This window comes from Odontesthes bonariensis, chromosome 22 (assembly GCF_027942865.1).
Source record: "Odontesthes bonariensis isolate fOdoBon6 chromosome 22, fOdoBon6.hap1, whole genome shotgun sequence".
Classification (NCBI taxonomy): domain Eukaryota; kingdom Metazoa; phylum Chordata; class Actinopteri; order Atheriniformes; family Atherinopsidae; genus Odontesthes; species Odontesthes bonariensis.
The window spans coordinates 14,131,150-14,158,174 of NC_134527.1; the positions used below are offsets into that span (position 1 = coordinate 14,131,150).

The 27,025-nt window shown below is 39.6% G+C and overlaps 1 protein-coding gene across 3 annotated transcripts in view; it reads right to left on the bottom strand.

Annotated features, from left to right (window-relative positions):
* The window catches only part of unc5cb (unc-5 netrin receptor Cb), a 120,417-nt gene that overhangs the window by 19,815 nt on the left and 73,577 nt on the right, over window positions 1–27,025 (bottom strand). The window contains exons 3-8 of one of the 3 annotated variants that reach the window (XM_075456534.1): window positions 26,272–26,415; window positions 20,888–20,991; window positions 8,791–8,971; window positions 6,687–6,854; window positions 6,269–6,433; window positions 2,632–2,688 (exon numbers count right to left, since the gene is read on the bottom strand). In XM_075456534.1, coding sequence (XP_075312649.1) covers window positions 2,632–2,688; window positions 6,269–6,433; window positions 6,687–6,854; window positions 8,791–8,971; window positions 20,888–20,991; window positions 26,272–26,415 — 819 coding nt within the window. The remainder of the gene's footprint in view (window positions 1–2,631; window positions 2,689–6,268; window positions 6,434–6,686; window positions 6,855–8,790; window positions 8,972–20,887; window positions 20,992–26,271; window positions 26,416–27,025) is intronic. The other 2 variants (XM_075456535.1, XM_075456536.1) reach the window with 2 other exon arrangements.

Below are 27,025 nucleotides of genomic sequence, written 5' to 3' on the forward strand. Positions count from 1 at the left end.
CTGTCTATGTCTTTGTTCTTACACACTGCAGATAAGATCTTGACATAGCTTGGATTTCTCAAATCGTCTTTCATCTGTCCGCCTTCAAGCTAGAGAAACCTCTGTGATTAGTTGGCCTGGCATGGAGGGATATATGTAGCTGCTAGAAACACAGACTTAGACAGGCACTCATTATAGCTCAGGCCTTCTAATGGATGCCGACTGACAGTCTGAACTCTCTGTGGTGCCTGATGAAGAATGTCCTTCGGTGTCACGGGTTGACAAATGGGGAAAAACACTTCTTTAGAGGTAAGGGAATCCTAGAGGGCTTGTGGGAGCATGTGTGCACATCAGTGTACACTGAACATGTCATGTGGTTGTTTAAGACCAAAGCACATAAATACATAACTATTCAAAAGAGAACAAAGACATTTTGATGCTGGAGATACTCCTTCTTTTAAGATAGAATCTATAAGTAAATTACACAGAATCTGCAGCAGATGGCAGTATCAGCTATAAATCCATGTACAGCACTTTGAAGACGTGCATGATGGCTGAGCATTAGCGTAAATCGTCTCAGAGATGCAGACGGCACTCATGTCTCGCGTGTTGTCTTTCACAGAGGAGCATAAAGAAGTTTTTAGAGCAAGGGAAGCCACAGCAGAGTGTTTTTGCAATAAGTGAAAGTCTTCAGTTGTGTAATCACATACGTGGTCTCAAGGCTTCTTTTTCCCTACCTTTGATTTAATGTTTATTTCTAAATAGGATTTAAATTTAATCAAGTATGAGCTGCATTCAGTGCTTAGTCAGTATAAAACCCATTATAATTCATGCTCTTAAAGAATCTAAAGTGAAATTCAGTTTGACCTTCATTTCCACCCACAGTATAAGCAGTCAATTAAAAATGAAGATTGTTTTCTAGCAGCGGGCTAAGTTTTATTGAATGGGTCTCATTACATAGACTTTAATTCCCTCAGTCTCTGGAAAATATATAAGTACTCTGGCCATCTCTATTCAGCATTGCCTCAGATACCATTTTTTAAAAATGCATCCTCATATAAGTTAGTCTTCTAATCCATCTTCCAGCAGAGACACAAACAGAAAACAGAGCAGGGAGCCAATGATGAAAGTCTAAAAATGTAATTTCACTGCCTCCCTGCAGTTAGTCAACACATATTTCCTTAGCCCAACAATCTTCTATTCGCGCTTTGATGATAAAGGCAGAAACCTGCTAAGTGTACGCATTAAAATGTATTGCTTAGATTAATGTATCCCTTTGAACATGAACCATTGTCAGAAAGAAGGAAGTATAAGAGAAGAAAATGAAAGAGATTACTTAACACTACATTCTCTGTGAGAGCCCAGAGATTTACAGAGGTAGGGAGAGATGCAAAGTCAGAGAATAATCGAGATGCGTACAAAACTGCACTAAACAGTGGGGGCACTTAAGATGTCTGGAAACTTGCCTTTCACACATTACTGGATCCGTCCCCATTTCTTTCTGCAGCATGAAAGCAAGCTAAAACATGCACTTAGCGTCACAAAGAACTAAACTAACATGAAAATGTTTGAGCATCCACAGTCAAAATGTCTATTAGTGTAAATAGTTCAGTGAGTAAAAGATGTCTCTGATTTTTCAGGATTGCCAAAAAGAATTCCAAGAGTCATAAAGTCATAAAAAATTATTTCTTCAATACGTTAAGCGGAGTCATTTTCTATTTTCATAGAAATTTTTGATGGATCCATTCATACGCTTAGTGGTTGGGGAGGTGTTCTTTTCATGAAATTCCGCTCCATTTTTTATTTTTCCCATCTATTTTCCATGAATAAACCTTTGCATGTTGCTCCTTTCTCTTTCTCTTGAAAATTGTACATTTAAGAAATAATGCACTACTCTTTTTCAAATTAGGAAAATAATATCTATGATACATGATGATAATTTGAGGCTTTTTGAAGATCACTTCATGTATTACTAAGTTATTCACAGTAACGTGTATTTTAAGTTTTCAAACATTAGCGTCCCACAGCATCTTTAGGAGTATGAAGAAGATCGAGTGAACGGAGCTTTCATCTCACAACAACCACCACCAGAGCTCTGAACAATACATGCTCTGATCATTACAGAAAGAGACATGAATCCCAAAGTTGGCAAAATCCACAGACAAACAACATCTTTACAAGGTACCATGAAAAGTATTCACTAAGTACATTATAGTTTTAAAGACAGAAACAGGCCTGTGTTCTTTGCTCTCCTGGTGCTCTGGCTGAGCTAATGGCGAGGCAAAGTTGCTACAGTTCACATGAAGCAAGAGAATAAATGTCAGTGTCGCCTGTGAGTTAGAAAATAGGAGCATGACTTTTAACAGGCAGCAGGCTAATGGGCATATAATGTGAAAGGAAATAGGATAAACTAAATATGTCTTAAGGTTATATGTGAGTAAAAAACAAAGTAGGAATAAAAGAAAATTAACACAAAAATATTGGTATTAAACTAATGATTTTCTAATAAATGATCAGGGGGAATATAACAGCAAAGTCAGATTTTGAACAGCTTACTAAAAACAAGAATTAAAGACAAAAACACACATGAAAATGACAGTAGAAATAAAATAGGGAAAAAAAATGTAATGATGGACATAAACAATAACTCACATGATTTGCCAAAGTCACTCTTGTCTTTTGCCTCAGAGGACTTCTGATACAAGGAACCTTGAAAAGAGGAATGGTTGGAGATGGGGAAGAGAGCAGGAAAAATGAGGCAGGGGGTGGGGGGGAGTGGGGGGAGTGGTAAAGGGAGAGGAATGATGAAAATCAAGTATCCAACAGAAAAACAAACTCAACAAATGAGACGGCAACAAACTTATGAGCAAGAGTGATGACACAGGGATGTGATCTTTCTTGATTTGGCCCCTCCTCTCCATATCTGTGTATAGTGAATAGAGATGGATGGGGAAAAGCAGGGGCAACATGGAGGTTCTGTGACGGAGTGGTGTGATCCATCAAGTGGGCTTAGTGCCTCAGCAGCAGCTGGACAGATGCTGGCAGGTTAGGGGAATGGAGGAGCTGATAAAGTGTGGGCTCCAGCAGAGTCAATAGAACCTACAGCCTTGCATCTGTCACTGGAAGGTGGATGGAACGGTTAGTGCACGAGATAAAAGGAATGATTATGTTAGGGAAGCAGGGAGTGAAAGAAGGCTGAAGGACAGCGATTTGAAAAATTCGAGACATGTGATTTGAAGATTTAAGAAGTCTACAGCACAGAGGGCTTTCAGTTCCAGCTGGGCTTTGGGGGGCTTTTGTTGCTGCCAATGAAAAGCAGGCCAGACTGGCAGCCAGGGATAGTGCACAAGCCCACATAATATTCACTCTCCCTGGGACATCCATAAACAACTATACAAACAATGAAGTCCTTATTGGAAAGGGAGAACGCCACAGGCAGACAAGTGGACTGACATGAAAATCAATGGTTTGATAGATGGGGTTGGTGCATGCAATCAGGCATTGGGGATGCTGGGTTAGAGTAAGGGGGAAGTGACTGTAAGGGCCAGTCTGACGGAATCCATCCTGTGGTGTTTCTATTCTTCCTGACTTAGTCTACTGTAAAGTCAGAGTAAAAGCATGCTTTGGTGGTTGGGCTCCAAAGGAAACCTCAGACACCCATAAAGAAAAAGATTATTCTTTACTGACATCATAGAAGTGGGAAGAGGTTGAGGTCACAGCACAAGAAATCATTTTCTGTGTTTTATCATTACCCCTTTAGTTTGACAAATTAACAACCTTGGGGAAATACTCCGTCTTCCTCCAAATGATATAATCAGACTTATCAAAGGTTAAACTTAGCTTCCGCTTCTTCTCAGTGGTGAATCTCTGCTAAGGGAAATTGATAATCAAGACACTGAGCAGTATTTATTTCCATCTTATCAAGACCTTTCAACTTCAGTGTAAATAACAGAAATGAAGCTTAGCATCACAATTGTCCACTCTTGACTGACAGCAATAAAACACTTGTGCACATGCTGGTCTGTGTTCCCCTTTCTCTGGATCGATATGTCAAGAAAATGCCACGTCTGAGAGCAGGGTTTCTAAAGGCTTGGAAAAAAACATCAGAATCAAGAAAGACAGACCACAGGGGGAGTGCAAAACAGAGATGTAGACAGGTCAGCCTCAGCGAACTGTGAAAACGAGACATGTCAGAGTTGGGGAGTTCTCTCAAACACACAGAGTGCAACCTTTCTAGTTCAATCTGAAGATCCTTAACTTTGTTAAATCCAACACTCAAAACTCCCTTACAGTGTAAATGTGATAAACAAGCTACAAAGTAAATTATAACACAACTCTTTCTTTTTGGACTCAGGTCAGTTGTGTTTCTACAGTGAACAGTGATGGATGCTGAGAACAACGTTCTATTTTGAGCTCTGGTCGTATCAAATTCCTTTGGCAGATTTCTGAGATGGATTGCAATTGAAATGATTTAAATAAATTCAAACAACAGAAAATAAGATCAAACTGCAATGGAATCCACAGACACGTATTTGCTCAGATTCCAGCCCTGCACTAGAGGGAGCAGATCAGCGGTCCAAGGTGAGTTCAGATTGCACACAACTTCCATTCCCAATCATATTTGCCATAACGTGAGCTTTTAGATAATGGGCCGTTCTCCTAAATGCTTGTGGAAATGGTCATTAGCATTGACATAAGTGGCTTCACCCTCTTAGCTTGCAAAAAAAATCAATCCCTGAAATGATGCTAAATCTATATCATTATGGCTTTATATTCTCGGCAAACTAGCCATCAATCTACCAAGAACTAATGCTTTTGGGATAGCCTGAATTGCAAAGGGCAAGCACAAGGGCAGGGAAGAAAGGGCTGAACATATAATGCTGTTATGCAGAAGGAGGGAAAATACTAAGATGAATCAGGTAAATAAGGGTAAATATGTCTCAGCCTTCTCATAGGTTATTCCCTGAGGTTTTTGTTTACTGTTCCACAAACAAAACCAGCTAACGCATTCCTCTGACGCAAACTTCTAAAGGTTTCCTAACAGTCAAGTTGTAGCTTCCTGCCCTCTGTAAATATAAACCGACATATTTACTTAGGATGAAAACATGCAGATCCATTCCTACAGATGCATATTAATCACAAATATGGCGTCAACTGTAAGTCACACTACATCACACTGACACTTTACAGCAGGTAGCAGTTTACAATGAGGCTCAGCAAAAGCTCAGATCAGCCGCACACAGCATTTGCCAGCTGTATCAAGTTCAAGACATCTACCAACCAAGCCTCTGTTATATCATTAGTGTCACAATCACCATCTGTAATAGATTTTACACATGACAGAGGTAGCTGTGACAGTGATTGGGTCTAACACCTCCAATGATGTTTATTGGGGAGGAATGTCATTAAACTCGACAGTTTAACTCAGTTACTGTGCAATGTTGGGAGCTTTCTCCCTCTTCTTCTCCTCCTGTTATTAAAGGCACATAAAAGACAGCTTTAATAAAGATTATTCTGGTACATGAGGTTTATGTTTTTACTTACTGCAACTTAACACTGCCATAAGTACACAAAAACATCAAAGCCTCTGATTCTTATATGCAAATATATTATAAGGCAGTGTGAGCAGGATTCTTGGCTTAACTGAACTGTGTAGCTGTTTTTAACTTGCTGGAAGAAAGAGAAGCAGAAAACAACTCCGTGCCTGCAGGAAAATATCTGGCTGCGCCACAAACTGGCTTTCGCCCATTTATGATCAAAAAATGAAAAATGCTGGTGCATCCTGGTGCTTTAAAGACAAAGTAATACTAACTATCCATGTCGAATACTTGCTCACCTCCCAGTAAATGCAATAGACAGCTCCAGATTAAAATTAAGGCCTTTAGTTTTTCTCTTATAATAATCCTTTAAACGGCGGTTGTAATCAAAGCAGTTTAGTTCAAATGTCCTTTGTACTTCTTAGGGTGTAACAAAAAAGTGTTAAAAAAGTGTTTCCGCACGTGCTGTGTTTTTATTTTATTTTATATCACTTCATTGTTTTCCTGTTTTACACTTGTGCAAATAAAGACAAATAGATCAAGGAGAGAAGACAAAAAATGTATTTTAGCTTCTCTCCTTGTTAATACATCAGTGAAGTGAAACAAACTGAGCGACAGACAGGTGAGAGTGTTATGAGTGTGAAACACAGCATGGTGATGAAAGAGCCCTGTAAAACTCCAGGTCAAAGGGTGAAGAGTTTTCTTTGGTTGGCAGGTCAGAGAGAGTAGCAGAGGATTAGTCGGGTACTCACTCTGCATGCACAGCCCATCGGTGCAGTTCTTTGACTGGAGCACCATGCCCTCACAGTCCTTTCCCCCGTTTTTGGGTGCCGGGGCGCCGCATTCTCTCCTCCTCCAGTGGGTGCACTCTGTCCCACAGGTGGACCACTTAGTCCACTCTGTCCACAGGCCATCCACTATCACACAGCAGACAGGGCAGATGGGGGTCGAGTGAACGGAACGGGGAATGAGAAGATGAAGACAAATAAGCGCATGAGTGGGTGAGTGGATACGTGATTGAGAAAGCGAGAATAGGTGGGAGAGAGACACATGTAAGCGTGGAGGCACAAACAGAGCGAAATATGCAAACATAGAGTTGCATCACATTTTTGTGCACCCGAACCCTTTCCACCCACTAATAAGGGGGAGTATTGTCATTTTAAGCCATACCTGGGCAGAGAGGATTGCACGGCAGCTTCTGAATGCCTTGTCCTTCGCAGATGGCACCACCGTTGAGTGGCGCTGGGTTGGTACAGCTGCGTGTGCGTTTCTGGTAGCCACGGCCACAACGGCTGTTGCACACCGACCACTCTGTCCATGTTGACCATCCACCATTCACTGAAATAAACGGCAAAAAGCATGCTAAAACATTATCCTGATTTACTTCTGTGTGTTTCCTACACCCTTTTAAATCAGGCAGATCAATTAGCCATTTCCACGGCATTTTAAAAACATAATCAATGACTTGTTTTATAACAGGATACAAAACTGATAAAATGAACAATAAATTTATCCAAAATAAGATGAAATTTAAGCTATGAGACAGAAAATACAAATGCAGTAACAGAATCCTTCACTGGAGTCTTTTGGACATCCTGATTTACAGTCATGTGCACATTACACAATGTGTATCAACTGATTTTGCATTTCGACCCTGACATCCTGGGTCATTACTTTGCGGTGCAGCCAGACTGTAAATTCTGGTCAGATTGCTGCATTTTCCATTCACTGATTCCTCCTAATGCCTCTCTTCCCTCTCTCATCCATCTCTGTCAGTGACTAAATCCAGTGCAGAGTGACACCAGAGCTTGTGGCTGAGAACAAGTCTGTGGCATTTGAGATGGTAGAAGTGGGCCCCTTGGAGCCTCTGACTTTCAAATGTGCCATGCTTACAAGTGAAGCCCAGAATGTTAGACTCAAGGGGAAACCAGCAAAAGCCCTACATTTCTTTACCGCCTGCTTTCTTTTCTCCATGGATTAAAACTCCATCATCTCTCCTCCTCTTATTGTCTCCCCCCGCATCCTGTCTTTTTGTTGTCAACTCCTATTTCCAGTGTCTTTGTGGTGTGTTGGGCTGGAAACACGTTGCCTATCCTCTTTTTTCAGCACGAGCATCAGAGGCAACTCTCCCTTATCCTTTGAGTTTTCTCACACTGCTTTGTGGGGCAGTATGAAGACACTTATAAGCACAACAACTGCACTCAAATGAGTGAGTTTCCCATCTACAAAATGGAAGCAATGAGCCAACATCAAAGCACTTTTTTTGACGCGTAATCCTAACGGACTTGTGTTGGTGACATGAAAGTCTTGCAGAAATACTTGTCCCTTAAAATCTCTCTTACATATCTACACCACCCTTACATTGATCCCACAAAAGGCCACATAATTCTTAATATTCACTCTCCTGTAATAATAGCAGATAAGCAGAACAAAAGCCAGCAAAATAAATCCCCCCTCCCCCCCATGAGGGATGGGGAAAAAGTGATGAGAAAATTATAGATTTGAAACGTACCCCTGGCGACAGTATCGGTTTCAAACACATCTGGTCACTTTTGTGCTGTGTCTGTGCATCTACAGCCTCTTCATTCAATATGTTTCACAACAATAGTTGTAAAAATCTATACATAGTTTGGTGTCTGACACAGGGAGCTTGCGATGTGAATTAATCCCCAGAAGTAAATTTGCCGTATTATGAGAAGTTCAACCAAGCTCATGCTAAACTTTGTAAGCCACAGTTAAATGAGCTATCAAGCCAACAGTCATTTCAAACAGAAAAACAATGTCTTGAGTTCAGAAGAGCATCTTTTTCATGTGTCATTTGTTCTTTCTTGAACAGCCTCCAGCAGGCGCTGAAGTTTAACTACCCAGCCATGCTGTGCAGTACAGTCACGCTGGTTGACGTTAGGGTGGCAGTGGCAAAGCCTGTGTGAAAGCACAGCAGGAGCCTCTTTAAGTACAGCTTAGCTACATCAGCGCCTCTCACACAGTTGATAAGGTCACAAATCTTGCATGGCTCGCACACCTTCCAGTAGAAACACATTGAGTGAATGTCACACACTGTGGGAGACATATGGATTTGTTTTATGCACACTGACTTTGAAATGAGTTTTATTTTGAAACGAGCCAACCTCGTGGCAGAGCTCAACACTTCCTGTACACTGTACCATCTGACTTCACAAACCTGCCATGTGGCCAGGGAGGATGATCGATGTTGTTGATGAAACTGTACTGAACTGTCTGAAAGTTTCTAAAAAAGTACAAGACAGTGTGTTACCATAGACGATGACCGTGGCGGTGGTGCTGCGTCTCTTGGCCACAATGTTCTTTGCCACACAGGTGTAGTTGGCGGTGTCGGACAGACGAGCCTGTTTGATTATCAGGTTGTGGTCGATGGTGATGTAGAAGTTTCTGTCATCTGCAGGGTCAATAACCTCCTCATTTTTTAACCATTCCACCTAAGAAAAAGAGAGAAGAACATCAAAAAGAGAAGAAACAGCAAGCTGGGAGACTGCAGAAAACGTATTTAAAAAAGAAGAGGTGAGAAAAGACTTGAACTCATTAAATTAAAAATAAATAAATAAATATGTGTTTAAAGCACTTTAAACAGCTATAGTTTTTCTTGTTTCTGTCCAAACTCTCACATAACAGTGAGTGCAAGGATTATAGCACAGTTGTTTACGTCTCAGAGGTCCTGCTAGAAAAAGTCAATAGCTTTCATGCTCTTTTTATTCACCCCCAGAACAAAGCACTACAGTAAAAGCAGCATTGTCAGACAGCGGAGAAAAGAAAACTCTCCACAATTGCCAAAGCTGAGAGGCTCTCTGACCTTTTCTTATGAGTTCCATTTCTCTAAATCATACTGATATTCAACTCCCAGCTCCATCACAGAACAGGGGATGATTTGGAGACTTTATTTGACTGTAATTTGCCAAGATCCCCTTTCTTTTCAAGAGGTGCAAAGGTTTAGCCTCTCTGGGGGGAAAAAAAACACGTGCCTTCTCACACTCTGCAGCCACTTTGATTCAAAACTATTTCCTGGTTCTTTGGTTTTCTTCAAAGAGACTGTCCAATGAGGAGGAGGCTTGGCAAACAGGTAGCTTCCTGTGTATTGTCATAGCCCATGAGGAGGAGGGCTTGATGGGAGATAAGACACCAAGGAGCAGTACAGGCAAAGATAAGCGGGGCGTTTTTAAAGGGTCTTTCTCTGGAGAGATAAAGAAACTCAAAAAGTGGGGCAATAACATGATATGAGTCCTGCCAAGACAAAACAGCCACTGTTGGTTTTCGATTTCTAAGGAAACTACACAGAAACAGCATTTGATGTACAACACATTGTCCACTGTTATGGGAACGGTATTGTTAGAGCTTTCTTAAAAGAGCAGACTGACTGATTTGCAACGTGCACTGGGTATTATGCATCACCAGCATCCCCAGTTTCTGTCTTAGAGATGACAGATATAAGAGATGCCATCAGAATCACACCTCTGCAGGACTGGCTGCTCTATTATCCAGTGGAAACACACTGGAGAGGCTGAGAAGAAAATATTGTCAATACTTCATTTCACAATTATTTCACACTTAACATCTTCCAAATCAGACCTACAACACTTACACAATGCAGCTCATAACACACAGATCCCCATGACAAAATTACATCTGAACAAACACAGGGTGTAAACTTAATATGAGCAGAGCTTTACAATAAACCTCTGGAATCTTGATGTGTTTTCTCTGCAGATTTAGTGCTTATGAGTGTTTTCCTCCATAAACACGAATCAGCTGAATCAATTTCATGGAGCCGGGAGGGATACAATTCCATCGCAAGCTGTCTACTAACTGAAACTAAACCCCTGTCTCATTCGAAAGGCATGCAATCAAGTGGAGCATGACTTTTATTGCAATGTATAGGAGATGCATAAAACAGTCAATCAGTCAGACAGTTGAGTTAAAATGCAGGTTCTTATATGAAAGCAGGTTATGATTTACAATGGATTCTTACTAAAAGCAATGTTCAACAATCACCAACACATTGTAAATTATTTGAAATTGTTGTAGCATGTCATATCACTTCCTGACTTCATAAGAAAAGTTGTTTTATATACTGATAGAAATTACAGGTACATAGTTTGTTCTAAATACTGTATTAATTTTACTATCATATCACATATGTAGAATGGTAACACTTTGTAGTCTGTGGAGAAGTATTCAAGTCACAATTTTATGTTTCTTTTATGGTTTTCTACTTCCTTGAAGACCAGAGTTTGTTAAATGCTTAGGCCGAAGAAAGTCATTGTGACACCTAAAATATTATTCTTGTGAAATGTCTGTGCAAATAATCCTTTATCAGTCGCATAGCCCAGCAAAGCATGCAATAATTGGTGAACATGTAGAATTACTAATCTTAATTTTGTGCTGTTGAGAATTTTATTCCAAATTATCGGTTTTGATACCTGCTGAGGTGGCAGTTAGACATCTGCCATGGCTTTCAGGACAGGAGCCACGCACCACAGGAGCTCAGGGGCAACTCAGTGGGCTGCTTCACGTTTCAACTATGACAGTTTATTTCAGAAAGTTTTACTTGTTGTATACAGTACACATACTGTAAATAAGTCTGGCACGGTGTCTTTATGTAACATAAGTTAAAGTTATGATGCATGACTATCATTTTAAACAACATCAGATTGTATGGAGGGATCATTCATTTGAATGCAGACCTAAATGTAGTCAGTGAGAAAGGGTTGCAGGGGTCTTTTTTGAGGATGTTTGTGCTACAGTTCCACCATCTTTAATAGTTGATCAAAACAAAAAATAGTATAGTAGAGAGAAAGATCTTTGAGTTTAAAGAACAAAGATTTGTAATTGATCTGTTTGTTGCTTTGTGTGTCTTTTGTTCCCATGATGACTAGTAAGAGAACGCAATTCTTCAAAATAAAATAATTAAAATGATGCAAACAAGAGAAAACATGGACTGTCTTAAAAAAAATTTGACAAGATGAATATATGTTCTTGCTTTTGCTTGCGTCATTGCATGCTGAGCACAAGTTATTGGTGAAAGCATTAGGTTTGATCCAAGAACAGAAATTGAGAGGTGATACAAAGAAGTTGTTATCCAATTTTGCACCAATCACAGAGGCAGCCTTTCCAAACCTGCTACATTCAGATGTCAAGAGCACTTTTATAGAAGAAGGTATTTAAAAATTGAACAAAAGAGCTTTTCAGTGCAGATGGAGGGGTTTGGAGGGAGAACAAGTGACAGGGAATGGAAAAATGGTAGAAATTCGTATCATAAATGGGATAGTGTGTTAGAGCGCAAAAGTGAGCAACAGTTCACCGATCTTTTATTCTGTACCAAAACAGAAGATGAGAGATGAAAAGGTAAGCCAATACCTACAAATAAGGTCAAATGAGAAAAATTCTGTTTGAAAAAAACACATCTTATACAGCACTTGTCCAACCTACTTTCATGCCAAAAGACCCTAAGTGCTGACACACAAACGTGCAAACACACACACACACACAAACCCGCAGGTCGTTAGCGTCTGATTGGCAGTGAAACATCCGGAGAGGTAATTGGCACATTTCTTGTCATTAACAAAAAGGAAATTGCCACATGTCAGCTGTCATCAGATACAGCCTAGTGACACACACAAAGACAGACAGTGTGATGGAAACCTGGAGAGGAGGACAGAAAGACTGATAAAAAGAGAGACAGAGGCGAAGAGAGATGAGTGAGAGGAAAGGAGAGCAGGTGCATCTGCAGGAGGGCACTTACTTGTGTGCCAAAATATATATATAATACATCATTGCTGAGAGTCAAGGACGGACAAGAAAGAATAAAGATGGGAGCGGAGGAGAAATGTTGCAAAGACGTGACTTTATCTTCAGGAGGAGAAGTGATTATGAAGGGAAAGACTAAAGGAAGGGGTAAAAAGAGAAGATGAGTTCCAATGTAATAGATGTATATAATACTATTAAAAAATAACAATAAATACAGAATGTAAATAAGAATATAGAAAAAGTGGAGGAAATCAGAAATCTTTATAGTGACGAATCAGGGACACATATGTGAGTATTAAGCATATATATAGAACAACAAAGACATGCATGTGTAAGACTGCCTCTCACATAAACTAAATCTGGATCCGATTTTAGGGACTGGATAATCAGATGCTTGTCTTTCTAGACCAAATGAATAATTATGGGCTGTTCCATTTGAAGGGTTTTGTCCAAATGTGAAATACAGCTTCTTTAATCCAATTTGTAGTTGTAAAACACACATTCTTTGAGGTTGGGCATTTTAATGGATTTTAATTCTAAAAAAAGACTGTGTCAAGTCACATTTAAAAGCAAATACAGAAATCTAGGCAAGCTGTAAACTCCACAAGCAATTCTGTCATCATGCGCTGTTGTAATTTCTGTTAACAATTGGTTTGGGGCGGAGCAACAAATTGTCACAAAGGGGGAATCCATCAAAAGAACTTTGAGAAACTGACATGCAGGAATTTTGTCTTGACTTAGTGATGCTGCAACATCTTCCAAATGTTTATTTTTTGTTTGACAATTTAGGATATGGAGCTATATTTTGAAGTTACAGAAATAAACATCAAGCACACAAGTTTTGTAGTCCATAATTATCCGCCTGGCTAATGTCCAGTATTCAGCATTAGCGTTTCCTTTTAGCTAGTCTCCACCAAACCCAGAGCAAACTATTTTCGCTTAGCAGCCAAATACTCATCTGTGTTTACACTGATACAGATAAGGGCAGTGAAACTGAACTGTAAAGGTAAAATTGAGCAGAAGCTATTAGTAAATCCTGTAGATGTTAGTAATGCTTTTTTCTTTCTTGACACATAATAATGACACATTATCATGGTCGATGTCCTTTTAAGAATTAAGGCGCAGCTTCAGTGTCCTCTCACTGTCATTTCTTCTCCCTCTGGCAAACAAAACTGGCTGCAGACCAGACTGCAGCAGTAATGGAGTAACCACCAATTGGAATGCTTCTCTGCTCTACCAGGGTGTGCCAGCACTACACTAATTAGTCCAGTACCCAAAACACAGAATGTAGAATCGACACACTTGTTAAGAACCAGTGCAAGGCACAACCGTTCATTGCTCATCTCTGTTGTGTCAGATAGAGAGTGCACATCAGTGTGTAGGGATAGAGAGGGGTGAGAAAAGAAAGAAAGGTGAGAAAAAGAAAATGAGCAAGTCTCCTCAACAGAGAAGACATGTTGAGCTCACCAGTTTCCCCAAATTCCTCTATCCAATGTAATTTATTAATTTAGCCCTTTTCCGCAGCCTATATCCGCTCCAGGCTTGAATGACACACCTGAAGAGTGAGCCGCAAAAGATTACAAACTGATTATTAAATCATTCACTCACTAGACAACAAGCCATATGCTCTGCAGCTGCATGGATGACAAGTATGGAAATGTGAGTTGTATAAATATTAACAAGCCAAAATGCACAAAGGTGTGATGTTGTGAGATGGGATGGGGAAAATGTTTGTGCGTATTATAGATGGGATGATGTGGATTAGAGAGAAGAAGGGAAACAGAGATGAAGTCGGAGTGGGAACCAATAAAAAAAAGAGAATATTAGGGTCGAAATTATCATTATTCAAAAACTCATTAAAAGAAAATAGCTACTGCATCTGCCAAAAATAAAGTATATACCAGTCAATTACTGGTTAGCGTTATTTTCTATCACAGTAAAGGTTAACATTTGAAATGTTACATATAAAATAGAAAATCATTATGAAGTATATAATTTAAATGAAAAATAAAATATATATAGGCAGGAATGAGCTGGAGGAGGTCATTACTTACATACAATATATATATATATATATATATATATATTGTATGCTGCTTTTAGAAGAGTTAAATAAAGGAAAATAAATTGAATGTGTGGTAAAAAAAAATTAAATAAATAAAAACAGCCTTCAAACATAACATATAACACCTGTAAGAACTTTTGTAAAATTGAAATAATTTTTTCTTGGAGGAAAATTTCACTGAAGACATTTTCATGATTTAATTAAAAGGAAGCACATGAAGAGAAAAATAAAGATTCAGCATTTTATCATAACAATACAAAAAACACAAGCATTCTAGCTCTGTGTATTTACCAAGTGAGCAGGCGGCTTCCGGTACGGAGGACAGCTGTCTGTGATTCTGTGATTCGAGCCAGAAGTAATGACCTCCTCCAGCTCATTCCTGCCTCCAGCTTTCCACAGCCTGCCCAGGGCGTATAACATTTCCTAAACCCCGAGCTAAATTTTCCTAGCTCTGATAACATAAAGACACAAGTCTTTTATTTTACATTTATTCTAATTTTCCAAATTGGTTCCTGCTGGCTGTACAAGTGACAAAGCTTTGGGGGAGTTTTCTTTTTATCAGGGATAAAAAAAAGATTTTTTTTTTTTAAAAATCAGCAAACTTTGATGACAAAGCACCCATGTTCCCTTGAAATTGATAATATTTTGATGTTGTTTGGATTTCTGCCACCATGCTGAACTTTTGTTTTCAAGCCAATTTCTTTTTTGATGCATTTATTTCTGGGTGCAAGGACAAGCTGGCTGCTGAGAGGCATGGCACAAACTGGCAAGTTTATGTGAAATATCAAATAATAAATCAGCACAAGCCATTACTCTACTTTTAGAAGTTGGCAAACTGTTTAATGCCTTCTCTGCATTCAGTACTTATGGTGCCTAACTCTCCCATTGCCTTCGTTAAACCTCGGTTGATAATTCCACTCAGGGACTTGGGTCTTTATCCTGCGATAGAGGTCACAACTCACTCCATCAGCCGCGGCCGCTGTATTTGGCCAGGATGGGCAGAGCCCCGCCTTCCACACCCCAACCTTTCTTTTATAGATAAAATATAGATAATTATAAATTATAGATAAAATATTTATTTCAACTTCAATCACAGTGGGAATCGTATTACACCATATTGTGGCTTGTGACGGACTTTGCGAGTGGAATCTGTTTTTATTTTCGCTGAAATATAGCCTACCTCCTGTGTGGCTGCTTAACGTTAGATCTATGGCCACTGGCCAGGGCAGATGCCTGGTCTGCTCTCAGCTAAGCCCGGCCCCGCCGAACTCTCGAGCACATTCTACCAATCAGAATCACTGTAGGCCCCTACGTAGCATAATATCATGTAACATTTAGCGCGCCTGTATAGATGCTATTGGGGCAGGTGTATGATCTGCCCTGGACATGGAAAGGACTCAAAGGGTTTAAGAAATATATTACTCCGCCCATCTAGCCAGTGGGAACTTCAGTGCCGCCAAATTCCCCTACAAACTTGTTGGATAAAAGGGATAACTGTCGGATTTGATGAAGGATATTGGCTTAATCCGGATTCACGTTTGTGGTAGGTAAAGATTTTACTTTATAGTTGCTATCTTACAAAGTTTAAGTGATTGTGAACGAAGTCTTTGCAAAATTGGAAACTGAGAGTGATTTAATGAAATATCCTAGCTTGATGAACAAAGCAATGTTGAGACAGTAAACAATGTGTTGACAGCTTCGTACATGTACAGTAGGTTACTTGTCTGCTAGCTTAGGTTGGAGCACTGTCGGTGTGTGTGACATGAAGCATTTTTCGGAAAAGGCAAAAAAACACGAGTCCAGCAAGGCGCATCTGAATTGTGCCATGAAATTAGCCATGCAATGCTTTGCGACAAGTTTCCCTCTAATTGAAACGTAGGCAGTATTAATTCCTTTCACAAACTTTCTCTTCGCTCATTTTCATGGGGCTTTTGTGTTTGTTGTATGGCAGACTTTTATGCGAGTGCGCACACCCCCCCCCCCCCCCCCCTCCTGCATATGGTTGCATAGACTATTGGCCTATTGCGTATGCTCCATAAAAGCTTGCATTTTGATAACGCAGATCATCTGCCCCGCCTATTTTCCAGACCACGAGCCGCTACTGCACTCCATACAATTCAACTTTCAGGAGTAAGAAAAGAAGAAGCAGCGTCAAAACTTCCAAGCAAATGTCTTTTAAAAAAATCACTTAAGGGCTATCAAGAAAAAGTTTACACCAAAATGGCAACTGTAAGATTAGATCTTCTCATCCTCAATTCGACCTCTACTGTAAGATTCCTGTTTATTTTGAGAAATGTAATTTCTACATTTGTAGGAACTGTTCACAAGTAAGGTAGGTTTACCCTTTTCGGAAAGGATTTAATGGCATATTAATCAGTGGTTCAAAACACAAAAAAAAAATGGAATGGAAATGGGAGTTTTCTATGAATAAGATACTATTATGAGCTGTATAGCACATGTAGTAGTTTGTGCCTTCTTTTTTTGTGTTCTAGTATTCGCTAGTATTCTACTATTCTACCTTGAAGAAGTCTGAAGGCAAAAAACCTCTTTGGCATGACATTTAACTGACCCACTGCAGGTAACTGTAGAAAGAGCAAACACTCACAGAGAACAGCGGTGCTCACAAATGTGGGCGATTACAGGAAATCACAGGCTTTGCACAGGGAAACTGCAGTGATTGACAGGTGAGTACCTGAAGGGCAATCTTTGGTCGGTTGCCACAGGATTCAGCCTCCCCCCTGACACATTCTCTCCCACGGGGAACCTTGATGAAAATGCACTTCCTGTTTCACTGGCCATCGATGTGTTGTTACTCTTGACATTCCTGGCACTTCTCATAACTCAGCTACGCTCTATTCTTATTGGGAGATGCACGCAGCTATTTTTTGACAAGGTGACCTAATATGAGTTACTGCTTGTGGTTTGACTTCAAATCACCTTTAAAGTGAACATGGGTCTGAAATCACCACAAATCACTGTCATTTTGGGGTGTCATTTAAGTAAAAAAGTGGACGACGAATTTCATTGAAGTGAAGCAGTCAGGGTCTTAATAACAGAATCTGCTGTCCACTGGACTCAAAGAACTATGCATGAAATCTCAAAATTGGCTCTGGGTACTGTCTGAGCTGTTAAAATTCATCTGGTTTAGTTTTTTTTTTCTGGATGAGAGAGTGTGAAGTAAGAATCTTTGTGTTTTTTGGCTTTCTTTTCATTAAAGCCAGTCAACTTAATCATGGTAGCAGGCCCCATTCCCTGCAGAGCATCAATGACTTGCTACCCGCGATAACACGGCAGGACCCCGGCTGACTGAGGCGATGCCCGAATTAAAAACTTGCTTCCATGGAAACAGGCTTAGCGTCTCAGGGTGCTGCATCACCTCTGAACTTTTGCCTTTGTATCATGGTTGTGACAAGAGCTCTGAAATGGAGATGCAGGGCATGGCACAAGCAAAGGAACAATAAAGCTACATTCTTTTAGCCGTCTGATTTTATGAGGCTGCCACATAATCTTAAGTATGAAAAGGGGCCTCTATTGCCTGTGTAGAGGCCCTTCAGATGTTGATGAAAGGGCTTCTTCGAGGCATTCAAAGGCAAAGATCTGCACTAAGCTGATGGAAGTCCTCAAACCCCATCTTTACCTTTATGAATAAAACTATGGACAACACTCATCTTGGACCACGTAACAGTGAAACGGTGCACAGAGCCTTTTCTGTCAAAATACTCCTTTCTCTTGTTCTTTGAATAGCCTCAGTAGTTACATTTTCCCTCTGCTCTTGATTAAGTATGTATCAAATATTCATAGCTATGGAAACGTGTAACAATGACTCTTCTGGAGCCTGCTGAGTGTCTAATTTATTCAGACCATACAGAGACATTCAGATGACTAAATCCTTATGCTATTTCAGAAACCTCACTCAACGTAATTCAGTTTTCCAAGGCCAAAGTTCCATTGGTAATGGTCACAAGGAGAGCCAAAACAAATGCCTGCTGCTTGTTTTCTTTGTGAGAGTGTGTTACAGTGTGTGGTGGTGTGTGGGTATCCCACATCTCAGGGAAAAGCTTACTTCAGTAAATGTATGTCTCAACTATTAACAACTGATCAAAAATAAGGGTTATGAAACCATAAATTGAATACCTCTGAGGCCTTTGACAGGAAGTCTTTCATTTGTTATGCTATGAAAAGTTGCTTAATCATCAAAGGAACTATCTGGACTATTTAGCATAAAGCTTTCATTTCAGGGCAACAACCTCCCCAGAAATCTAACTAAGACTCAGAATGACTGAAATAGAATCATACAGTAGGATGTCATTACTTTGGTTAACCATCCTGACAACTTCTGAGGTAAATCTTCTGAAATGTGGGAAGACAAAGAAGGAGGGTTGATACTGGCTCACATCAAACAGCAAAGCACTTTTTTTGTAATCAGAGATCAAAGCTAATTATAACTGACTGACTTCAATTCAGAATGTGGGCTTTTCGGTTTTGTAAATGGGTGTAAAATATTTTCAACAGAATGCCTTTCTGAAAGCACGGAAGTATCAAAAGCTGTCTTGTGCTTGCAACCGTTTAACTATCATAATGGCAGCTGCTATTTTACGAGTAGAATGTTATTTCAGTACCATCAACAGCGGCAGGAAAGGATGGTGTTACATCCTCACACTTTGTAATATGTGAGAGCTTGGACAGCTGCGATGACCGCGATATACATGTGGGATAAAATGTCTGGTTTTCATCCTAAAAATCTTTTACCCTAATTTGAAAAGAAGTAAACCAAGAGTTTGATTCTTCTTTGCAGTTCATCAGTGGGGAATCTATTTCTGCCGGCGGGTAAACCACAATCACAGAGTGGATAAAAAGTCTTTCAGCTGAGTTTTTCACGATCGTGTACGCCTCCGCATACAGGCAAGTTAACGCTGATGTTTCTACATGTGGAGTACAACTGTGGAACAATGCAGTCAGCACATTTGTACATCCTGTTTGTCCTTTTCATGCAGAGCAATGGCCCTTATTTACAGTTCACATGATTAAACAAAAGGGCTGTTAAAGTATGGGTTTTATAACTAAGCCACAGCTTGTCATCCTTTCAGTCTCTCACAAACTGGGCAAAGGCCTGTAAAGGAACCACAGAGTGAACAGACAGTACACTGGAGGCCTGACAACAACCCACTGAATCAAACCCTGACAAACCATAACAGCTCTCCTCCTTCTGCCTTCAGCCTCTCTCATCCTCTCTATATTTTTTGTGTCTCGAGCTAGTGAAATATGACAGATCTTTCCTTCACAGCGGCTGCTACATATTTCTGTAAATTCACATGTAACCACAGTCTTAGCCCATAAGCTTTTTCCAATGCTTTTCCTCTGCTTCACTTGTGTGAGAAAAGGGCCTGACAAACAGATGAAAAAGCAGCATTCGGTTTAGCCCCCTTCCTCAGTGAAGCAGCTGACTTTGAGTTGAGAAAAAGAAGGGGGGAATAACATGTGAAATGGAACTTTTTAAACAGCTATGAGGTGAGACTTAGTAAAAAAAAAAAAAAGAAAAGAAAAAAGGCAAGAGGTGTGCCTCTTAAGTCACAAAAGTTAACTTAATATGGCTCTTAAAGACCAGAATGAAGCCTGGATTGTACAAGGGGAGCCATTCCGACACTTTTGTCCATTTAACTTGTCAGCATTTTCAGCGGGGATAACTGCTGTACAGTTACGCTCACTTTCCTCAGCTTTTCCAGGTCAATCATAAGACTTTACAGAGTTCAGTGCCTACAGACCTTTCTCAAAAAACACCCTCCAACCTATGAAACCACACTACATCCTCTATTTATATTTGAGTGTTCCAGTGTCGGGCAGTGAGAAAGGAAGTAGAGCAGAGAGGAGATATTGGCCAAGCAAGGGTTGCAAAGTGACACTTATTCATTTCTAATCCCCTCAGCTGATAATTACAATTTTCTGTCTTTTAAACTGCACACTGGTTGATGTTCTGGAAATACCCAAAGCACTTTAACGGTGCAGGCAGCAGTGAGAAATGTCCTTATCTGTGCACCGTACTGTGTCTGATTTATTCAGTGTTATATCATTAGAATTTCTGAACCAGAGTTCAAATCTGAGGCAAATTATACAATCACCACATTGTTTTCATCTTTTCGTGGGGAACAAAAGAACAGAACATTAGCTGAATATAATGCATGTCTCTCAACAAATATGCTAAATATAATGCATGGTGGGTGTTTGACATTTTAGCAATTCAACAAATACAATATTTGAAAAAAAATTCAATAAAAATCCCACTCAAAATGATAGCGACATTTAATCAGAAATTGACCCTTTAAGGAAAAAAAAATTCCTTCAACCTCTTTTCGGAGAAGCCAGTTTACTAGATTTGAGGTAAGAGCTTTTAGTGGGGCTTAGTATGGTCAACCACAACTGCCTGCATTCCTCTGGTTTACATGTCTACATCAGGAGTTATCTTTCCAAACAAATAATTAAATCATTCAAACAAACAAAGAGCTGGAGCTCAGTAAACGTTGCAAAATCTTACCTCAGCTGCTGGGATGCCTTCAGGTGGGCGACACTGCAGCAATACCTCCTGCTCGAGTGACACTTCCTTCCCAAGAGGCTCTTGGTCGAATGTCTTCCTCAAATCTGCAGGGAACCAAAAAATTTATCAGAGTGAAGCTACATTACAGCATATTTAATTGAAAGGTAGATATTATGACCCATTTTTAGGTATGGTTAAGGTTAAATGTTGAGTCAATTAATAACATTATACCAGGAAAATATCATAGAAAGAAATGGCATCAATAACATCTGCCCGCGTGCTTAAGCAATATAGAATATCAAAAAGAAATAGTAACTGAGAAATCAAATTTGATTTATCATTCCTTTATATTTATCTCGCAGATATCTTGAAGAAGATGAAACTAAAAAACAGTGACAGAAATCAATTGCCCTTTAGAGTAAAAACAACATTTTTTTGTGGTGTGAGAGCACTGATGGAGTGATGCAGGGAAGGAATAATGGAGCTGACAAGGCCGGGATTACTGAGGATGCTGTGATACACAAGGATTTTAAGTCCTGTAAAAGTATATCATTCTGCAAGGACTTTGACACACGAGCTGTGGGCATCGCACACATAACAGGAAAGGAGAGGAGAAGAGAAACAACGGAGAGTTACTGCACTACTTTGCAACTCTGGAGTCGGAAGCTTCTAATCTGCAATCAGTCTGTGAAAACATCATTGATTGATTGATTTGCATAAACTGTGCAAAATCCATCATACCCTCTTAAGTGCTGAATGAATACACTTAATTTCCATACAATTCATCTGAACCGGTTTGGATTGTTTTTTCAAATATAATTTTAAGACACCTACTCTATAAATGGTACAAAAGGGACGTCAAACCTATAAGGACTTTTGAAAACAAAGAGGTTCATCGTTTTCTTTTGTGAATACAACTCACTTTATCCATGAAAACCAACCCAGAAAAGACGATCATCCAAACTGTGGAGGATATGAGTGTTCTTCCTCTCAGAATGCCATTAAAACAGAAATTGCTTGCTTTTGATATTGTTTGCTGACATAAAGAAAGTACTTATCATTTCAGAGAGATCCAAAAGAGGAGCTTTATTGTTTGAGCATATTACAAACTTAAAGGACAAGACCGTTTTTTTGACATTGGGCCCTTGATTTCACATTATAACATGATGTTCTACTCACCCCTGCTTGTTGTTGGTAATTTGGAGCTGTTCCAAAGATGTTCGAGAGACGTCTGGCTGCTCTCTTGAGATATTCGGCCATGAAACGGTTTCCTATGGGCAACGTTATACAGGCACAAACTATGCTGTTTATAATTTATTAATTACTGTACACTAGCACTGATAACGTGGAGGTGCGTCGCTTACTTCAAAAAATCCGGGTTACTGTAATTTTGAATTTTTGTCATAAAGTGGGTGTTACTGACGTCATCATCGTGCTACTACCACAGACAGCCCACAGACCCACTTTACGACAAAAATTCAAAATTACAGTAACCCGGATTTTTTTAAGTAAGCGACGCACCTCCACGTTATCAGTGCTAGTGTACAGTAATTAATAAATTATAAACAGCATAGTTTGTGCCTGTATAACATTGCCCATAGGAAACCGTTTCATGGCCGAATATCTCAAGAGAGCAGCCAGACGCCTCTCGAATATCTTCGGAACAGCTCCAAATTACCAACAACAAGCAGGGGTGAGTAGAACATCATGTTATAATGTGAAATCAAGGGCCCAATGTCAAAAAAACGGTCTTGTCCTTTAAAGCACCAGAAAATGAGTGGTGATAGAATTTCTATTTCAGATGTAGACACAAACTGCACATAAACCTCTTAATACTCCAAAGACACTTGGGCACAGTCTGTAATAGAAATAATACGTATCTATAATGGTTAGGGAATGCTCTTTACTGTTTGGGAAGCTTGCGAAAGAATGGGTATAGAATGAACAGGATCACCTGCAATAACGAGACATCTATAAAAACAGTTTGAGACATTTGAACTGTCATCATACGTTGGCTCGTGTTTTGTTCAATAAGAATTTGATTAAAAGACATGAAATGGAAATACAGATATTTTTTTATATTGTTTTTCAGATCCTTCGAAAAAAGAAAATACATCTTGTTGTCTCAAAAATACATGATCAGTCCCCAAGCACTAAAGAATACTTAAAGTCATTTTGAAGTGAAAAATTTTTTGTTGTTTGGAGAAAGGAAAACAAATCTTAAAGTAAGACATTCAGTGAGAGCTCTTTTCCTTGTTCCGGTTAAACTTGAGAGTATGCATGTCTTCAGGGAGATATGCTATAATTCCACAAATTTTTGTGTATTATAAAAGCTAAAAAGGGTGATTGTTGAATTGAAAGCAATTTCTGCATGAAATAATAAACACAGAATGACTAGAGGCACAAATTCTTTGAACGAGGTTTATAGAATTTGATCCAAGGACAAGCAAAATTGTTTCTTTTTTTCAAAGGCAACAAGGAAAGAATGAAAAATAAGAGGTCAAAGACTGTACTGCCGTTTTGATGAGATGCATCCTCCCTCAAACTGCCTTCAGAAGACGGCAGAAGATGCAGACACAGCACGACAGGCTAGGAGGCAGTTCAGTCGCACATTCTCATATGCTGTGATACATTTTAATTTACGGCACATGCTTCACAGTGAAATCTAATAAATTAAATCTGATTTCTCACCATAAAGGTATTATACAGTATGCAAGTCTTCATGGGTACTGACATGACTGCTCAGCGTGCAGTAATTCAGCACGCCACGGAGTGGTTTAGAGACCATAAAACCTGCCAGCAGCTTAGTGGGAATAAGGTCCGGGAATGCTTTAGTCTGAAAAAATGCTGAGTTTCTGTTACTTTGCCAAAAACTATTTTTTCTTTAATTTTTTTTTTTTAATACTACTCCAGAATTGTTAGTTTCACAAAAAAACACCAGAACAATGCATTAAACCAAAAGGACAAAACTCACTGAGGTGCCTGCTGAATTACACTATCATTAATGTAAAAAAAAAAAAAAAAAAAAAAAGCCTTTGATAAGGAATTAATGCAAAATATACTTATACATATATGTTGTTTATTCATCATGATTTTCAATCTTTTTGAATTACTTTATGAGACAGTAATAAGCAACTAAGCAGCATGCCAGGGACTATTTTGCACTATATATTTTTCTTGGATGTGGGTTTAAAATGATTCCTCCCCTTTAGAGTTTCTCCTTTCCTCACTCCTCATAACCCTGAGCAGCACTGTGGTACACTGAAGGGTGTGGGACCAGCTGAGTCGACATTCCTGTGGGAGTCACATCTTTCTCTCCTCAGCACACAAACACTTCAAACCTCGCAGGCCCACAGAAGGATACACATATGACTACCATTACCTTGAGTGGATTTGTTTGGCCACTTGTCATGCTAAATTACACCAGCTTCACACTTCAGAAATAGTTTCTTCCTTGCTTAGAAATCATTAGCGAATGGTGCAAACCGAGATTAGGAACGACAGCGAACACGGGTGGAGTCTGACTTATAATCATTAGTGAAGTCACTTGTTACGCAGCTGAGGTTTTACCTATGGGATAAAAGTAGGCCACAGACAAGAAAATCAATTTTCCAGCTTTCTCAGCAACAATTACCCTCCTCCAGGTTTTTAAAAAGCATTTCTGTTAATTTGATAAATACATTTAATTTCAGTTCTCTCACTTTTATTGCCTTGCTTTGGTAAGCAATCACTGCATCCCAAAAGTAGAGGCCAACTAAAACAGTTTTATGGAGGTCACATGAAGGAAAAGTGATTTTACTTGTACTTTTTTCCTCCCAACACACTCTTGAATTACTTTTCTCTGGACCGGCCTTTTTCGCAAGTGCGAACGTTCTTTCCTGAACACTGCATCCTCTTAGCTCGCCAGCTCAGCTCTGACTCACCATTTGATTAAACTGTATATGTTTAGATGATGGGAAAGGAGAGGAAAACAACTCCAGTTTCCATTAGCCTAACGGGATAGAGTCTGGCTCTGACAAGAAGCTGCCTGGAGAGAAAGCCCAGTAGAGGAGCTAATCCATTCAGCAGAAGCTAATGGGAGGGGAAGAAGGGTCCACTGTGATTTGAGGGATAGGTTAGTGCTGGCAGGCCGCTCATCACGGGTGATTATAGGAGGTGGAGCAGCGGGAGCGGGCTCGGGCTCGGTGGGAGACTGAGAGGCGTGATTCTGATTCACCAGGCAAGTATAATAGAAACGGTAATAAGAGGAGCTACTGGTGTTTGAAATAAAGAGAATATCCTACATACAGAAAGAAACTGTGAAGAAAATAGGGGCAAAAAGCAGGACAGGGAGTTACATAGCTGTTATATAAAGATAAAGAAATGGAGAAATGAATTAGATAAGATAAAAATTGAGAGAGACAGGTATATGATTGCTAATTGTGTTTAAATTGAGTGGTTTAGGTGACTCTTTACTGTGCCATCTGCTGCACCGCATAGTGAGGATAAAATCATTCCGACAGTGGCATTGAGTTTCCAGCCAAACACTCAGCTAAAGTGATGTTTCTTTCCAGCAGCGTTAACAGTATATTTGACAACAATATATTATGCAAATTGGTTTTGCCTTTATCCTGTTTGCCAAAAAGAGAAAAGAAAGAGCAAGCTCGGGCAAGACATGTCTGTCACAACGTCTTGAAATGACTGACAAGTGTTAAGAAATGCAACAATCTAGGCAATACTACAAAAGAAGTCCCTTTAGGCAATATTCAGAAAACTATGCGTAAGCATTTTTTTTGCTCAATGTGTGTTGTGTTGCAAAAATCTTGCCTTGATGTCTCAACTACACTTAAAAAACTCCAGCTTCTGCATCAAGTCTTCTGGGGTTTCATTTACTTTTCAGATTCTCATTGGAACATCCTTCAGGGAAACAGTTTAAAATGAGCTCAAACTTCAGAGCCTGCAAAGCATGTTTCTCATTACTTGGAAACAATTGCATTGTGTTTTTTCAGCGAGGAGGACATACAAGCGAAGAAAACAGATGAGGGACATGCAGTAAAAAAAAAAAAAAGGGGAAAAAAAGGGAACAATGGCATAAGCGTGCAATATAAACCTTCTTTACTGTGTATAAACACTGCTTCAGCTCTCCCTCTTCTCCAGGTTTTTACAATGCCTTTGGATGTCAGTTCACACAGAATTTCTACTAACTCAAGTTCAAATGGACACTTGAGTCTCATATTAAGAATAGCTTCTTTTCACTACTATTGGTCTGTGAGATGTGTTTTCCTGGTCTGTGAGATGTGTTTTTCCTGAGCTTGTGTTTACAGATGGATACAAAGATGAGGGAGAAGATAACAACTGAATCATGTTTTTGAAGAGCGCAAGAAATAGGGAAGGGGAGGACTTACAGGCGATGCGGACATGGGCTTTGCGGCTCTTGGTGGTCCCAGCAGAACTCCAGGCCACACACTGACACCAGAAGTCCTCAGGCCCAAACAACTCCTCCACCTGTTGTCGAGTGATCTCTATGCTGGCCTCTCTCACCACCAAGCCTGTGAGAATGGACAGAGAGAGGAAAAATGAACATTAAAGAGAAGAACGAAAGGGTCTAAAGGACATATCAACAGATGAAAAATAAAAAAACAAATCGAATCACATCAAACACAGTAACCCACAAAAAGTGTGCATCAGTCTGGCCTTTGAAAGCCTAAACACTGAGCTGTTTAGGTTTGAGCCCGATGGGGAAGGATTCTCAGCGTCATGGCTAACTCAATCCTGTTGGCTAACTCCTGTGATTACTGCTCATTTGGGTGCCAGTATCCAAACAAACAAATCTTCCCCAGAACAAATGGCTCTACCCACAGCTGCCACTCTACAGAAGATTATGATGTGTGTACGCCAGTGCTCGTCAGTATATGTTTATGTGTGAGAGTGTATGAATTATGTACTTCTATGTGTTATTCAGCAGAAGAACATTCACGATAAAAAAAACAGGTGATTTCCAGAAAATAGTATACTTATTTTAGCTTGTAATTCATCATTTCTTAGACTAAATTGTATACTGGTGAATTGATTGCTAAATAGAAGACATATCCACAACAAAGAGACAAATTGGCTTTTGCAGAAAATGAGACCCTCAATCGATATTAGTATCTGAGCCTA